At 41.8% G+C, this 18,562-nt stretch overlaps 1 protein-coding gene across 1 annotated transcript in view; it reads right to left on the bottom strand.

The window, feature by feature from the left end:
• The window catches only part of LOC149120558 (uncharacterized), a 40,371-nt gene extending 22,517 nt beyond the window's left edge, over window positions 1-17,854 (bottom strand). Inside the window, exon 1 of the mRNA XM_089321945.1 lies at window positions 17,384-17,854. Within this exon, the coding sequence (XP_089178071.1) occupies window positions 17,384-17,629 (246 nt within the window). The 5' untranslated portion in view covers window positions 17,630-17,854. The remainder of the gene's footprint in view (window positions 1-17,383) is intronic.
• Window positions 17,855-18,562: the final 708 nt, after the last annotated feature.

Genomic DNA, 18,562 nt, shown 5'->3' with positions numbered 1-18,562 from the left:
GGGAAGCAAAGGGACATGCACCATCAGCGGACACTCAGAGGAAAGTAGAAACTAAGGGCATCTAAGACTAGGCTTGTCTCCTAGCCACTGTCTTGCCTGTTGATGGACAAACAGGAAAAGGAATGGGGGGCACTCATGGCACCTCCAGATAGGAGCTACCTTTCCTATCTTTTCCAAAAGTGTAGCCCACTTGCTGCCATCATGGCAAGGAGAGCAGTGGTGGGAATGCATTCATCACCATCCTGTTGGTGGCTGCAGATGCACAGGGTTCATCTTACAGCCCTGGAGAGTCATGAGGCCAATGTCATTTCTAGGTTTCCCTGCAGGCCCACCAGGGGTGACACCTACTCTAGGTCTTTAACCCCCATAAACCCAGGACAGTGCTGTGAGGGAAGCAAGGAGATGAACCAGGGAACACCACCTGACCCCTCAGGAAACATCTGGAGAGCATGCTCAGCAAGTTACTTCTCACTTCCTAGGACATAAACAAGACTAGGCAGTTTCCAACATGGCCTTAAATGTAGCATGGAACAACGATGCTGCTAAGGAGTTTGTAATATCAAATCAATGCCAGTGACCTCAGATACGCCTCCTCTTCTTCTGGCCCTTGAGCATTGGAAAACTGGGGGCTGGGCCATGTCTGAGACCAACTGGTCAGACCCCATTGCAAACACTTCTTTTGGTCTGCATGTTGTGGAAATACGCACAGTTTGTAGATAAGATGCGAGTCATTCATTTCAAAGTTGGGTGAGGCTCATGGGAAACCTGGCAGGACCAACTGGGGCTGCAGAGCGGCACTGCCTTACAGCAGCCGTCATCAGCAGGCTGCTACAACCTGCTTCCTCTGCTCCCAGGAGGGCCAGAAAAATCTGCCTGATAGAGGCCTTTGGTCTCCATCAAACATAAACAATATTAAATCAAAAGCAAAGACAAAATGGAAGTGATGCATGTTTCCAAAACAAAATGGGAGAAAAAATTGCTTTGTGACGGAGAAAATTATTCTAAAACTTTAGAAAAACTATTGAGGAGGTGCAGCCCTCATCAATGCCCTTCTCTTCCAAGACCTCCAGACCACTGGCCTCTCAGCCTTACACACATATGGCACAGGACACGGAAACTGTCACACCCACCCCCACCCTGCTGGCCTTGGGCTGGTCACGCACCATAGTGCCTTCCTGCATGTACTCCATCTAAGCCCCTGGCTGGCCCCTCTGCAGCCTGATATACCTGTGTGCTTTTTCCCCTGCCTACACACAAGACTGAAGTAAGAACAAACGCTTTCTCTCAGCGTCCTCTGCACTGAAGCCTTCCCTCTGAGACCAGCATTCCCCTTCTAGCACCACCCACCCCTGCAACCCAGGGCTGTGCTGCTCAGACTCCATGCTCTCCACCTCCAGCCATTCTCAGCTCTTCCAGGGATACAGGGACTCCCTGCTGGGTAAGTTCCTGAGATCTGAGCTCCCTCCCCTGCTCTCCCTGTGAGGTGGCACTGTCCTCCATCGTGGGGAAGCACCCACAGAGACTGCTGCTCCTTGCCACCAGGTTCTTGCTCTCCAGCCTCCATGACCAGACTCTCCTGGTTCTATGCTGGCTTTTCTAATGACTCATCTTGGCCTCCACAGGGGGTTCCTCCCCTCTGCCTGAACAGCTTTTTTTGTTGTTGCTAAAAAAAGGTTTATATATTCATGTATTTGCAATGGGGAAGAGAGATGGAGAAGGAGAGGAAGGGAGAGGAGAATGAGGAGGGAGGGGGAGGAAGAAGGGGAAGGAAGATCATTCTCCAAATGGCCACAATGGCCAAGTCTGGGCAGACCAAAGCCAGGAACCAGGAGCCTCACATGATATATCCCTCTCTGGGAACCCTGCTTGCTGTCCACACAAGGAAGCTGCAGTCTTCTTTGAGAGTGAGACTAATAAGTGCCTTGCAGGAGTTACCCTGGCATTTAGCAACCTCGTCTTTGGAATCCCAACCAGCCCTATTTCAGGAAGGTTTGGAGTTCCCCTGCTGCCATTTTTTGGGTAATTCCAGCCACAGTTCTCTGAGACAAAACAAGTGTCCAGGATGCCCCCCACAGGAAAGAATAATACAGGCCAAACACTAAAACTAACAAGGCTGGAATGTGGAACTGTATCAGCTGGGAATGAATATAATGATTTCTTTTAAAGATTTGTTTATCTGAAAGTCAGAGTTACACAGAGAGAGCAGAGGCAGAGAGAGAGAGAGAGAGAGAGAGAGAGAGGTCTTCCATCTGATGGAATTTGGTTTTGGATATTTTCTTTAGTACATTCTGTTGTTCTGTGACCTTGGGAAAGTGTTTTGACTTTCTGGGATTGCAAAAGCATGGGTAGTGAGTTCCAGCTCTCTTATTTCAAGCAATTTCTAGGCTGTGAGGGTTTGGAAATATTATGAATGCAATAATACATCAAAAAGACATATATGTATACACATATGTATGATATATGTATATATATATATACACAACAACAACATGTAATGTGATGAAGTGGGTTTTATCACAGGAATGCAAATGTGGTTCAACATCTATAAAAAAATCAATGAAATCACATCAGCAGAATGAACAACAGAAAACATGAACATCTCCACAGATGCAGAGAATGCTTCCATAGAAAGAGTCAACATCCCTTCATGATAAGAAAATTCAACTAACAAAGTACAGGAGAAACATAGCTCAAAATTATCAAAGCTATATGATAATAATAGCCACTATCATACTGAATGGGAAAAAGCTAAAACATTTCCTCTGAGTTCTGGAACAAGATAAGGACACCCCATAAACCATCCTTAGTCAATATAGTATCTCAAGTACTCACAAGAATACTCAGGTAAAGAAATACAGGGGATGAAAATTGGGAAGGAGGAAGGAAAAATATCTGTTTTTTTTTTTTCAGGAGACATGAGTTTAGATAAAAATCTTCAAACACTGCAGTAAAAATATGTTGGGAGTGATAAACCAATAAGTCACAGGATACAAAATCAATGTACAGAAAGTTGCATTTTTATACACCAATAATGATCTCCTGTAAAGGTAAGTTTAAGATCTTTGTAAAAAGTAAGAATGGGAATAGGAGAGGGAAGAGGGAGAAGGGTGGGAATACGGGCAGGAGGGAGGTTAGGAGGGAAAGTATGACCGTGTTCCTGAATCTGTATATATGAAATAGATGAAATTTGTGTATCCTAAATAAAATAAATAGTATAAACCAGGAAAAAAGTATTCACAGTAGCTACAAAAATATTTAGTAATAAATTTATCCAAATAAGTGAAAGATCACAACAATAAAATTATAAAGCACTGATGAAATAAATAATCAAAAACACATGGAAATAGAAAGACATCCCTGTTCATGAATTAGAAGAATTAACATTAAAATGTTCATATTCCTTAGGAAATCTACAGATTCAATGCAAGTACTATCAAAATACCAATGACATTCTTTATTCAATTAGAAAAAAAAAATTCTAGCATTCATATGGAACCACAGAATACCCAGAGCAGCCAAAGTGATCCTACACAAAAACATATAAAGCTGGGGGCATAACAATACCTGATTTCACAAATGTATAGTAATTAAAATAGAATGAAACTGGCATGAAGATGGATACAAAAAGATCAATGAAAACAGAGAAAAAATACATAAATACAAACATACATATATAACAGCTGATTTTTGATGAAAATCCCATAGTCTTTTCAATAAATGGTGCTGACAATACTAGATAAACATATATAGAAGAATGAAATTAAATGTCTACCTTTCACCACACATAAAAATCAACTCAGATGGATCAAAGACCTAAATCTGAGATCTGAAAATACAAAATTGCTGGAATAAATCATAGGGAGACATCTCTTAAAAGAGGTTGGGGCAATGACTTTTTGGTTAAGACCCCAGAAGATAAATAAAAGCTTAAAATGTACCACACTGCCTCATTTCTCTATGCTGGTATTTAGAATTCTTCTCTAAATATTAGGCAAGAACCCTCTCAGGCTTATTAATATTGGGGATTTTTTAATAAGCATGTGGTGATATATGGAACCCCAAATTTTGATGCCATATGTGGCATCCCAGATGGTGTTTCTGGGGAACTTGAAAGGGCCACATTTTGATATAATTTTAGGGTGTCATTTCCAATATCGTATGGAGACCACGAAGGAACATTTAACATGTGGATTTTAAGATGGGACTGATTTTTAAGAAATTTTAAAACTAGGCAGCATGGTGGGAGTGGACGTCTTGTGGCTTCTGACCCTATTTCTCTGCCTGCACCCTCTCCCTCTCCCATCTGGGTTGGTGCTTTCCCTGCACACCTGTCCATGGAAATGCAGGGGTCCAAAGCAACACCCAGGTGGGGATGCACGCACGGCCTATGTGTGGGAGGGGTGCATCACTTTCTTTGGCCTTGGCGCTGGTCACTAGGCAGGGTACAATGGCCAGGCATGTGGCCCAAGTTTGCTCCAGGCTCAGCGCCAAATCTGGGCACCACGGGCACCCTGGATCTGGCCTCTCAGCCTTGGGTCCGCTAGAGGGCCACCCGCAGGGAGCTGCCCCTCTGGTGGACACTCATGCTGGTCCTGCCCTACATGAAAGCTTGGGGGCCGCACGAAGTTCCCCAAGGCTGTTTTGGCCCACAGCAGCTCAGCGGGAGTGCATGCACATGTACAGACCCATGCCAAGTTCCCCAAGGCCGGTTCTGCCTGCAGTGGCTCAGTGGGAGTGCCTTTTGTGTGTGTTGACAGCGCAGACTGGTGCCGAGTTCCACAAGGTCTGTTTGGTCTGCAGCGGCTCAGCAGAGGCATGAGCTAGCTCTGCCTACACGAGTGCTTGGCAGCCCACCTGGGTGGCCAGTGCACTGTTCAATTGTTAAGGTGGCAGCCGGGACATGCTCAAAGCAGGCTGATATTGGCGTGGGAAGAGGAGCCTAGTGTCCTAGTAGAACACGTGGTGTGAGGCCAGAGCCACCCTGCCCTGAGGGAGAAGAGCAGCTCGCTCACACAAAAGACAAGCAAGATTTTTTCTTTTTATTTCTCTGTCTTTCCTTTTGTTTTGCTAGTTTTCAAAAAAGGAAGGGGTTGATGGGGTTTCGGTTGCTGTTTCTGGCTTTAAGGACTTTTGGTATCATTGCTAGTACAAACAGAGATAAAACAGATTTGCATGAAGGACAAACTCCTAAGGATTCTTGAGTGGTTGTGGTGTGTTTCAAAGACGATTCACATGCTTTTCTAAGGTTACATTTTAAACTAGTACCAGCAGCTAAAGTTCAGAAAGATTTCGCTTTGTTTCTGGGCCTTATTGTTCAAGATTTTAATTGCTAATTTCAAGTTGGAGAATTGGTCTGGTTGCTTAGAAACATGTTAGAGTCAGAGAAGGAACTTTAAACATGGAAGATGCTCTACTTCCTGTAATTGAGGGTGGGACTTCCACCCCAAGATGGTGGCCCACCATGGGAACTTCTGCACTCACAGGAAGATGGGAAATAGACTCTGCCCCAAGATGGTGGCCCACCATGGGAACTTCTGCACTCACAGGAAGATGGGAAATAGACTCTGCCCCAAGATGGTGGCCCACAATGGGAACGTCCACTCTCACAGAAAGATGGGCAACAGACCCCACCCCAAGATGGCTGCCCCCATGGCCCACCACATGCTACATGAATGGTTAATAGAACTATGTATTTTAAATCATATTTTCATTATTTTGGTTTGTTATTTTCATTTCCAGAGCAGATCTTCATTAGCTATGTATTTTAAATCATATTTTCACTATTTTAGTTTGTTATTTTCATCTTCAGAATGGATTATTCTTCTCTCTGTTATTTTCACCTCTGAAGCGGGATTAAATATTTTCATTATTTTAGTCTGTTATTTTCGTTTTCAGAGTGGATCTTCCCTGTCCCCATTTGTTATTTTCATCTAAAGGGGCACCCTACCTACCAAATGGTTTTGATCCAGTTTTGCCTTTGCTAATTAACAACTTATATGTTTCAGAACTTGACTTCCGGGAGCAACTAACCATGTGGGACACAGATGTTGGCAATGACCGAGATTGCTCCAGCTCACAAAACAAATTCATTAGATAGGATTAGACAGAGACTTCCAGATCCTGGATAGGCAGGGCTGCACTATGCCCCTCATAAGCAGGAAGCAGTTACAGAAAAGATGATCTGATGTTCATCAACTTCCCTTAGGATTAAGGGATGGTGTCTACGAGGGGGGAATGAAGTAGGAAGGCATACAGGTTAAAAAAAATTAGGTTTGTGAGCTGGAAGACCATGCTGTCACCACACCCCTGTGTGACCTCATGCCATACCTGACACCTTTGCTATACCTCTGTGTGACCTCATACCCCTACCTGGCCACACCTAAGTGCCAATCAGGTTAATTAACCAAACCCCTTTGGAAGTGGGTTAAAAGCTTGGGACACAGTATGTCCACCCCTTTTTCTTTGCCTTGGCCCATTGACCAGGAGGGGCCTGGCTGTAGCCCAGCATCTCCAAGGCATGAGGCCTTTGGGCCACCTTCCCTAGATGCTCCTCCAGGTGGCTGGTTCCTGGTGCTTAGTATGAACCCAGATTTACCTCTCTCTCTTAGATAAAGCTCCCACTCTCCTATGCATCTTTCACACTAAATAAAAGCTTAAAATGTACCATACTGCCTCATTTGTTTATGCTGGTATTTAGAATTTTCCAAATATTAGGCAAGAACCCTCTCAGGCTTATTAATATTGGGGATTTTTTAATAAGCATATGGTGGTATCATATGGCACCCCAAATTTTGATACCATTATGTGGCATCCCAGATGGTGTTTCTGGGGAACTTGAAAGGGTCACATTTTGATATAATTTTAGGGGGTCATTTCCAATATCAGCAGCACCTGAGTTGCAGCAAGCCATCATGTGGTGCACACAGACTCACATTCCCATGGCACACAAGGCTCTGGATCACCCAGATGGAGGTACCCATGTCTGAAATGAGCACATGAGATCAATCATATTTCTTTTTTAAAAGATTTTTATTTATTTATTTTGATAGGTAGAGTTACAGACAGTGAGAGACAGAGAGACAGAGAGAAAGGTCTTCCCTCCATTGGTTCACTCCTCAAATGGCCACCATGGCTGGTGCTGCACTGATCCAAAGCCAGGAGCCAGGTGCTTCTTCTTCATCTCCCACGTGGGTGCAGGAGCCCAAGCACTTGGGCCATCCTCCATTGCCCTCCCGGGCCACAGCAGAGAGCTGGACTGGAAGAGGAGCAACTGGGACTAGAACCCAGTACCCATATGGGATGCTGGTGCCACAGGCAGAGGATTAACCAAGTGAGCCACCGCACCGGCCCCAATCATGTTTCTTATATGCAGCTGCCAGCAACACACAACAGGCATCCGTCAGTGTAGGCCCTTCCTTAAGAAGTCTCCTGGGGAGTCTGTGTAGGGACATAGATAGCAGTGGTAAGCCAATGGGTGAATCAGTGGACTCCTTTAGCAGTGCTAGTCCATAAGTCTACTAGATGTTATTCTAATTCTCACATGGCAAACAACAGATACTTTCTGCAGGTAAGCTTTATCTTTGCCTTCTTGCATGATCTTGTATGTAGAGAACACTCAAGATTCTTCAATAAAACTGGTACAAAAACTGAATTCAGCAAAGCTGTACAATACAAAATAAACAACATGGGAAGTGAGATACTCAGCAGACTCATAGAATGACAGATGTCCTAAATAGCACTCTGGCCTCAGAATCAGCCCTAAAGGCATTCGGAGCTGGCTGAAAAGCTCATGAGAGTATTTCAGGCATGGAAAGCCAAGACACTCTGGCAAAAGATCTCTGCGAGTGAGATCCCAGTGGAAAGAACAGGTCATCAAAGAAGGAGGTACCTTTCTCTGAAGGGAGGAGAGAACCTCCACTTTGACTATGACCGTGTCTAAACAAGATAAGAGTCGGAGAACTCAGAGGGCTTCCATAGCCTTGGAAACTCATGACTGGAGCATAGGGAGATTACTGATGCCATAGACAGGAGTGTCAATTGGTAAAGTCAACAACAGGAGTCACTGTGCACTTACTCCTCATGTAGGATCTCTATCCTTAATGTGCTGTACATTGAGATTTAATGCTATAACGAGTACTCAAACAATATATTTCACCTTGTGTTTCTATGGGGGTGCAAACTGTTGAAATCCTTACTTAATGCATACTAAACTGATCCTCTGTAAAAAAAAAAAAAAAGAAATTATCAATTCCCAACTTGACTCTCACTGGGATTAAACATGACAATAGGTCTGCTCTGATTTCATCATCATTTAAAAAAATCATCTATTATTTTTCACTTTATGTTTCTGTGTGGGAGCAAACTGTTGAAATCCATACTTAATGTATACTAAGCTGATCTTCTGTATATTAAGATAATCGAAAATGAATCTTGATGTGAATGGAAGGGGAGAGGGAGTGGGAAAGGGGAGGGTTGTGGGTGGGAGGGACGGTATGGGGGGGAAGCCATTGTAATCCATAAGTCGTACTTTGGAAAATTATATGCATTAAATAAAAGTTTAAAAAAAAAAAAAACAAAATAAACATAGAAAAAGCAGTTGCATTTATATGCAAAACAGAACAACCTTGAAGGAAAATACAGAGAACAGCTGGATTTGCAATAGCTCAACAGGAATAAATTACTTAGGAATAAACTTAACCAAAGAAATAAAATATTTAAACACCAAAAACTATAGTGTTAATGAAATGAATTGAAGATGACACACATAAAAAGAATTTTAAGAAGTTATTACTGCACCAAATGATCTACATATTCAAAGCAATCCTTATAAACACATCAACATTTAATTTTAGCAGAAAATTTTAAAAACAACATAGAATTCATATAGAATGTACGAGGACCACAAACAACCAAAATAAGTTTGAAAATGAATTACAAAGTTGGAGGTCTCACATTTCCTGAATTCAAAACTCTCTACAAATCAACAGCAATCAAAATAGGGTGATATTGACATAAGATCAGATACACAGACCAAAGGCATAGAATAAAGAGAGAACTGGTGGGCATTTGGTCTAGCAGTTAAGATGCTGGTTAAGATTCCCACAATGCAATCCCAGCCTGGGCTCCTGACTCAGGTCCCTGCCAATGCACATCCCTGGAGGCAGTGGTGATAGCTCAAATTGGGTTCCTGCCACCAACACTGGGAATGTGGACTCTGTTTCTGGGGGCTTCTTATTGTGCAAGCTCAGATTTGGCCATTGCAGGCATCTGGGCAGTAAGTATGCACTCAGGAGCTCTCAGTCCCCACCTCTCAAATTAAAAACTTAAAATTAAAAAATTAAGTTAATATTATACTCACTAGTAAAATAAAGGAAAGTCAAGATATGATAACCCCATAAATACAAGTTTTGTGTTTTTTTTTCTAAATCTATCTTATAGGAAAACCATAAACAAATTAGGAATTGAAGAGAACTTCTGTCAGGGAAAGGCCACCCATGGAAAATCTACAAACGCTGGGACTGGGAGCAAGAAACAAATACTGTTACCACTTCTATTCAGCATGGTAATGGAAAACTTTACTAAAAAAATCATGAAAAGAAAAAGAAAAAAGTCTTCAGATTTCAAATGGAAACAGTAAAATTGCTTTGCATTGCTCAAGACATAATCCTGCATATAAAAGAAATACTGATGAATTCACTATATATTCAAAGTAAAATCCAGTAATCTTTCAGGGCATAGAACAGATGTAAAAGTATCAATTGTATTTCTGTACAACAATGAATATTCTGAAAAAACAGCAGCATTCAAAATGGCATTGGAAGGAAGAAAAATACAAATAAAAATTTTAAGAATACCCGAATACTACACAAAAATACAAAATGCAATGGAGATAAACAATTTTCAAGTCACTTAATGAATTAAATCATGCATTTTTCCAGTAACCAGGTAAAAATATGCTTAATATTAGTCACCAGGAAATCACAAATCAAAACCTCAAGAACATACCACTTCACAGCCAGTAAAATGACTATGGTTCAGCAAGAGATGAATGCTGACAGATCTGACTGAGGATCATGAGAACTTCATGCAATTCCACTACAATGGTGCACTTTGAAAAACAGTTTAGTAGCTTCTCAAAGTGTTTTAGATGAAGTTACTGTTATTGATCTGCAGTTCTACTCACAGTTTTGCCCCTAAAAATATAAAACCAACATAAACACAAAGGCCCATCCCAGCACTATTCATGAAAGCCAAATGGGAAAACATCAAATGTCTATGTATAAGGAGAAAAAATGAGTTGTGTTATCTTCACAATTAATTCTATGTGGCAGTCAAAAATGAAGTTACAAAAAAACATGTCACTAAAGAAACAAACTAAAAGAAAAACACATAAAGAAATCAGAATAAGGGGCCCACGCTGTGGCATAGCAGGCAAAGGCACTGATTCAGTGCCAACATCCCACATGGGAGCCGGTTCAAGTCCTGGCTGCTCCACTTCCTATCCAGCTCGCTGCTATGGCCTGGGAAAGCAGTAGAAGAAGGCCTTGAGCCCCTGCACTCACGTGTGAGACCTAGAAGAAACTCCTGGCTCCTGGCTTCAGATTGGTGCAGCTACAACTGTTGTGGCCAGCTAGGGAGTGAACCAGTGGATGGAAGACTTCTTTCTCTGCCTCTCTTTCTCTCTCTGTGTAACACTTTCAAGTAAAATAAATAAATCTTTAAAAAATCAATCAAAAGACTAAACACTGTTCTGTATGAATCCAATTTACAGACATGTAAGACAAGGCAAATCTCTTAAAAACTTTTAAATCAACAGTTGTCTGTGTTGGTGGAGAATGAGGAATTGCATAAAATGTCTTTTCATCAATGCAAATATGCTATTTTTCTTCTGTGGTGATCACATAACTCTCCAAAGCATGTAATAAATGTAAAAACATGTGGTAGTTATAGTTGGGCAGACACTCCTGGGTACACCATTTCTGAGGGGAGCTTGAAAACTGTGAATTTACTGTGGATGACTATAGTTGATATTTTTAAATTTGATTACTCTTTATTGTCTTTGCATACATTCTTCCTTTCTAACTCTACTGTGCTTTTGTGGGACATTAAGCCATTAAGCATAAGATAAATTAAAAATATGTATCTTCAAAATAAAATAATATCAAATTTAAGAAGAATAAAAATTCATGACTTTTTAAGATTTTTGGTATGTATATTAAGAATTGTGTACACATCAAAATGTCTGTGTATTGATTCTCAACACCAGTAAAATCTTAATTTTTAAAAATAGTCTATCATTTGATTTCACATTTTTGTATTGCTCTAATTCCATTTTTCTTACCTTAAGGGAACAATCTATAATAAATTTTCACCACCAACTTAAAATAAACCATGGTAGCCTTTCCACTCGTCTTGGTAAGACCAATTAGTTCCAGATTATGTTTGTCTCAATATTAATGAAATGTTTCTAAATACTGCAATATTAGTTGTGATATTAAACATTTTAACACCACCCCTTAACTTTATACACCAAATAAAATGCTGGTATTTTCATTTTTTTGTTAACAACAGCTGTAATATTTATGGGCTACAGTGTGACATTTCAATATATGTATACAAATTGAACCAATCAAATGCACATTTATCTTGTGACACTACTTTATGGTTGGAACCCTGAGCTCCTTTCTTCCATTTTCTTATAAAATACATAATGGATTACTGTGAACAATAGTCACCCAATCATATTGTGTGACACCAGGGAATCTAATTAATCTAACTGATCGAGCACTAATTGTCCATAACATTATTCCGCAAAACAGCCTGGTACTTGCACAAGAATAGATATCTAGACCAATGGAACAGATTAGAGACCCTAGAAGTTTTTATCTGTAACATCTACAACCAATAATCTTTGACAAATGAGCTAAAATCACTATCTGAAGAAAGGACAGTATCTTCAACAAATAATTCTAGAAAAAGTGGATTGCTGCATGCAGAAGTTTGAAACCAGACCCATCATACCATACACCTGATACAAACATCCACTCACAATGGATCAGAGATCTAACACTAAGACTGGAAATCATCAAATTATTAGAGGGGTAAATAAGGGAGACTGTAAGACATTGGCCAAGGCAAAACATCTTGGAAAAGACCTCAGAAACACAGGCAATGAAGGCAAAAATGGACAGTGGGTTTACATCAACCTAAGAAGTTTCTGCACTGCAATGGAAATACTCAACAAAGTAAAGAGGTAACCTACAGAATGGGAGACAATATTTGCAAACTATACACCTGATAAAAGATTAATATTGAGGATACATAAAGAGCTCAAGAAAACCAACAATAAGACAAGCAATCCAGTTAAGAAATGGGCTAAGGATAGGAAGAGGCATGTTTCAAGGGATGAGATAAAAATGGCCAATAGACAGATGAAAAAATGCTCAAGATCACTGGCCATGAGGGAAATACAAATAAAAAACCACAATGAGGTCTCACCTCACCCCAATTAGAATTGTTATCACAAAAATATCAAAAAATGCTGGTGAGGATGTAGGGGAAAAGGCACCCTAATATACTGTTGGTGGGAATGTAAAGTAGTATAATCATCATGGAAGACAGTATGGAGATTCCTCAGAAATCTGAAAATAGACCTACCATATGACCCAGCCATCCTACTCCTGGGAATTAACCCAAAAGAAATGAAATCAGCATATGAAAGATGCTGTAAGCCAGTGTTCATTGCAGCTCAACTAACAATAGGTAAGATAGGAAATTAACTCAAATATCCAACAACTGATGACTAGATATTGTGGTGTATATGCATGATAAAATACTACCTAGCCATAAAAAAGAATGTAATCCAGTCTTTCACAATAAAATGGATGCAGCTGCAGACCATTATGCTTACTGAAATTAGCAGTCCCAAAATGACAAATATGTTTTCCCTGATTTGTGGTCACTAACATAAAGCAAAGGAACATGATGTCTATGAGCAAAACTGGCATTCTGAGATTTGATTATTGTTTATAGCCCTTGTCTATACTCTGGAGGAATAGTTTTTCTACTTACTACTTGTTGAATTCTTCATAATCACAAGCTTAACCCTCCACTAAATAAAGTAAATTTAAAGTATTCATTGTAAAAATTAAAAGAAAAAAAGGAAGGAGGATCAGGGTGGGAGTGAGGGAGAGAGGAAGGATGTAATGGGAAGTATCATTATGTTCTTCTAAGTGTGTATATGAAGTACATGAAATTTGTTCCCTTGATATAAATAAATGTTTTTTTAAAAATGCAACATTATACAGAGAGAGAATAGGGAGGAAAGAGAAAAATCTCTCTTCCACTTGCTGTTTCATCCTCAAAATAGCCTCACTAACCAGGGATGGGCCAGGCTGAAGCCAGAAGCCTGGAATTCCATTTGGGACTCCCATGTGGGTGTAAGTGGTCCAAATGCTTGTGCCATCCTCCGCTTCCTTCAGAGTGCATGTGCAGGGGGCTGGATTGCAAGTAGAGCAATTAGGACTTGAACTGGCACTCATATGGGATGCCAGCATGGGCAGCAGCTTAACCTGCTCTGTCTCAATGCCAGTCCTTCAAAATTAAAACAAGCAAACAGAAGAAAGCAACAAGGTACAAACAAGAGACTCATGAGAATAAAATAATAATGATGCAAATAATATAAATGATAGTAAAAGAACAGTAATAACACAAAGCACTGTCCCATAAAATTCCCGAGTTCCACTGCAGTCTCATGGGGCTGTACTGCTGTTAACCCCATGGCCCCATTGGGGACATCGAGGCATGGAGAATAAATTAGTCACTCAGTACAGGGCACAGTCTGGAGTCAACCCAGAACCTTCAGTTTCACCTTCCAGCTCCACTATGAAACACAGGAAAACGGGGCTCATGGCAGGGTGCTCTCCTTGGAGAATCCAGAAAGCAGGTGCATCCATACAGCATATGTGTGTACCCGCAGCAACTGGTACTAACTGTGCAGAAGGTGCAAGGACTTTTACTCCACATACTTCTGGGCCATTTGTATTGGTCACATGAGGCCACAGCCATTTGATATTCAAGCCATTAAAAAAAACAGGAAGACATATTATCTACAAATAGTTCCAAAAGCATTTTCTAAAGAGCTACTAGGAATAATAAATTATTTTAGCAAGACCATGATGGGTAGAAGGGTAATGTAAAAATATCAATTGCAGGGCCAGCACTATGGCCCATCAGATAAAGCCGCCACCTGCAGTGCTGGCATCCAACATGGGCACCCACTCAAGTCCTGGATGCTCCATTTCCAATCCTATTCTCTGCTATGGCCTGGGAAAGCAGTGGAAGAAGGCCCAAGTCCTTGGGCCCCTGCACCTCCCTGTAACACCCAGAAGAAACTCCTGGTTCCTGGTTTCTGATTGGCTCAGCTGTGTCCACTGCAGCCATCTGGGGAGTGAACCTGGAAAACCTCTATTTGTCTCTGTCTCTTTCCCTCTGCCTCTACCTCTAGCTCTGCCTTTCAAATAAATAAAATATCTAAAAAAAATTACTTATTAGAAAATCAAGTGTATGTTACCATCAGTGAACAGTACCTCTAGCTCTGCCTTTCAAATAAATAAAGTATTTTAAAAAGTACTTATTAGAAAATCAAGTGTATACTACCATCAGTGCACAGGTAGATACTGATATAAAAATTAAAATAGCATAATAAAATTAAAACTTATAACTCTATGAATAAAATACAAAAATATGTTGGCTGAAGATTAAAATGCTGATGATGGAAACTAAAGAAGATCTAAGTAAATACACTGTGTATAGGACTGGAAGGTTGAATATTATTAAGATACCATTTCTTGAAAAATGGTTCTATAGGTTTAAGATAATCCAAATAAAGATTCCAGCAAGAGGTTTTTGAGAAAAAAACAAAGCTGACTGTAATCAGGAAAACCCAAGACAATTGACTATCATGTCCACAATGATAAAGAAGGAACTGGGTGAAATCACAATACTGCGTCTCAAGACTTACAATAAACCTACAATAAACAAGATGGTTTGGATTTCGTGAAAGAACAGAAGATACACATTTCAATGGAGTATGATTGTGAGTCCAAAATAAACCTCATGCCAAAATACATAAACAACAATCGTTAAAACTACAAAAGGAAATAAACGAATGCACTATTACACTCACAGACATCAAGACATCTCTTTCGTTAGCAGATCAGCAGTTAGACAATCAGTAAGGATGCAGCTGAACAGAAAAGCACCTAAATCAACCATGTGCCAAACGGATCCTTAGAGGATGCTCCATTCACAGCAACAGAACACGACACACTTTTCAGACACACATGGCACATCCACTCTGACCACGTTTGTGGGTGTAGAGCAGACCTCAACTCCTAAGAAGAGGCGCCACACAATGTAAACTCTCAAATCACAATGCAACTACCTGAGAAGTTAGCTCAAAAAAGCTGGAAAATATAAAAAACTTGGAGAAAAATCAACAAACCTCAAAATAACACATTTATAGATCTCAAATAAAAATATTTCAAACTAAATTGAAACTATACCCTGCCAATTTATATTAATGGATGCATATTTTAGAAAAGAAGAACCAAGATCAATGGGCTACGCTTTCACCCTAGGAAGTCAGAGGAAGAAAAGCAACTTAACCACTTAAAGCAAGGTGAAGAAAATAAATCATAAAAGTTAGAAGTACTAGTCAATGGAACTGTAAAAAGTACAACTGCAGACAAAGATCAATAAAACTAAAATTTGGTTCTTTGAAAACATCAACAAAATTCGTGAACTTCTTATCAGGACCAACCAAGACAAAAAGGTGCAAATTACTAATATTATTAATGAAACGGTGACACCATGGCCCCGTGATCAAGATAATGTAAAGGAATAGTATGAACAACTCTGTGACCAAAAATTTCCTAAGATAAATGAACTGTGTGAATCCCTTGAAAAACAGAATATACCAAAATTCACACAAAGAGAAACAAAAAACTTGAATGCTTCCATAATTACTAAATGTTATAATTTATAATAACTATAGAAGCATAATTATAAAGTATAATGAAAATTATTAAATATATATTAGTGATTAAATTCACATATCCTGTATTTGCTCAGCTAAAAAGAACGAGTGGGCAGAAAAATACTTACAAGGACCTGCCTTGTGGCATGGCAGGTTGTGACACTGCCTGGTACAATGTCATTCCATATAGATGCCAACTGGATTCCTGCCTGTTACACTCTTTTTTTTTTAAGATTTACTTATTAATTTAAAAAGTAGAATTACAGAGAGGCAGAGGGAAAGAGAGATAGAGAAAAGTCTTCCATCTGTAGGTCCACGCCCTAAATGGACACAACAGCCAAAACAAAGCTGATTTGAAACCAGGAGCCAGGAGCTTTCTCCAGGACTCCCACAGAGGTGCAGGGGCCCGAAAGGACTTGGGACAGCTTCTCCTGCTTTGCTAGGCCCTAGCAGAGAGCTGGAATGGAAGTGGAGCAGCTGGGACTTGAACCGACACCCTTATGGGATGCTGGTACTGGAGGCAGTGGCTTCATCTGCTCCGCCCCCCCTTCCCCTTTGTTCCACTTATGATCCAGCTGTCTGCTAACATGCCAGGGAAAGCAGAGGAAGCGGCCCAAGGGCTTGGGGCCCTGAACTCACACTGGAGTACTGGATAAAGTCCCTGGCTTCTGCTTTGGCCTGGCCCAGCTCTGGCCATTGTAGCCACCTGTGGAGTGAACTCATACATTGAAGATCTCTCCCGCACCGCCTCATGTATAACTCTGCCTTTCAAACCAAATTTAACAGAGAAAGAAAGAAACAAACAAAAAGAACTAGTACTATTCAGTGTCAGAAGCCTGGGCAGGCTGGAACAGAGCACAGAGCGATTCTTGGGGTTTGTCTCAAGCAGAAACCTGCTTTCTCCTCCGTGTGTGCAGTCTGTGAAAATTCACCAGATTGCGTGCAAATTAATTCAAACACCCCATGCCCCTGTGTTCCTGCACACACACCTTACCCTTCCGAACAACCTGGATAAGAGAGGCCGTCACGGCCTCTTCTCACTGACGCGGCCAAGGCTACTTCCGGCCAGGGATAGAAAACCCCAAAACGGAACCAAGGCTGCGGAAAAAGTTCCTCTCCCAACCTCCCGTCCCCCCCAGCACCCCGCCGCCGCCCACCAGGACTCCTGTCACTCTCCCCTCCCTTTCCTCTCCCCCACGCGCGTTTCTTCCCCTCCCTTCCTCGCCTCCCCACCTTCACGCCCCCTTTTCGTTCTCCCTCTTGGCCCCCTCTCTCCTCCTCCGTCCCCGCGCCCCCTCATACACACACCCCCTCCCCGCTTTGTGCACCCGGGGCCCCGCCTACCTTGTGACAGGATCGCCACTGCACTGAACACCCGGCAGAGAGAATGTTTCTGCTCCTTAGGGACAGAAGTTGAGTCCTGAGGTGTAGACTTCCACAGGGGCCAAAGAAGAGGACCGCGCCCAGAAATTCCCACAAGCCCAAGGAAACAAAACCGCCGCCTCCCGCCGCAGCCTCTCCTGATCCCGGCCTGACCCTGGGGGCGCTGGGTCTCCCCCAGGCTTGGCCTGCAGCGTCGGACAGCAGCATGGAGGACAGCTCCTCAGGGCTTGCGCAGGCTCTGGGCAGGTGAGAACGCGGCGCGGACTCCCACCTGAGCACCGCGGGGCAGAAGAGGCCGCCCGTGCGGTTGCACTTCCGGGTCACAGCACCGGCGCAGGCGCACTCCTCATGGGCGGCCGCAATGGCGCCGCGTGACGCATATGCACGGTTCCTCGTCCAGTGTCCGATGCCACAGGGACGTAGCCACTGTTGGCCCAGGTATTCTGGACCCTTTCTCCCTTCTGTTGTGGGAATCCTGACTGGAGCTCCTGCTTCCTGGCTTCTGCCTGGCTCAGGCTAGCCATTGAAGCCTTTTGGGGAGAGAAGCAGTGCAGGGGGCATCTTGAGCACTCTTCCTCTCTCTGAGTGATCGTCCATCTGGGGGTTCACCCCACAGGTGGCTACAAAGGCCGGGGCTGGGCCAGGCCGAAGCAGAAGCCAGGGACTTTATCCAATACTCCATGGTGGGTTCAGGGGCCTAAGTCCTTGGGCTGCCTCCCTCTGCTGTCCCAGGCATGGGCTTCACACTGGCCCAATTCTGGCTGTGGCAGGAATTCCTAAGGAAACCATGCACGCAAGATTTCTTTATCTGTCTTTGTTTCTTTGTCTTTCAAATAAACAAATAAACTAAATACTATAATCTGTCAGAAAATATTTTAAAGAAAAAGGAAAAGTGAGTGGGATTGAGACAGGTGAATGTTTAAATGTGCTCTTCATTTCATAATCTTGCCTTCTCAGGTCCTAGAACAGTTATTCATTAGTATACAGGAATTTATTAACAGGAAAGATCAGCAGATTTTTGGAATTGTAGAATCGTGTCTTTTCATAAATCATACCTCAATAAGGAATGCCAGCTGGGGTTCAAGACCAACTGGACACTTGCTGTTTTTTTTTTATTCCAGCAAATACTATTTCCAGATA

Source organism: Oryctolagus cuniculus, chromosome 19 (genome assembly GCF_051225735.1).
Source record: "Oryctolagus cuniculus isolate XC-2025 breed Fujian yellow rabbit chromosome 19, ASM5122573v1, whole genome shotgun sequence".
Classification (NCBI taxonomy): domain Eukaryota; kingdom Metazoa; phylum Chordata; class Mammalia; order Lagomorpha; family Leporidae; genus Oryctolagus; species Oryctolagus cuniculus.
Note: the sequence above shows the minus strand (reverse complement) of the source record. Positions and strands in the feature narration are given on the sequence as shown.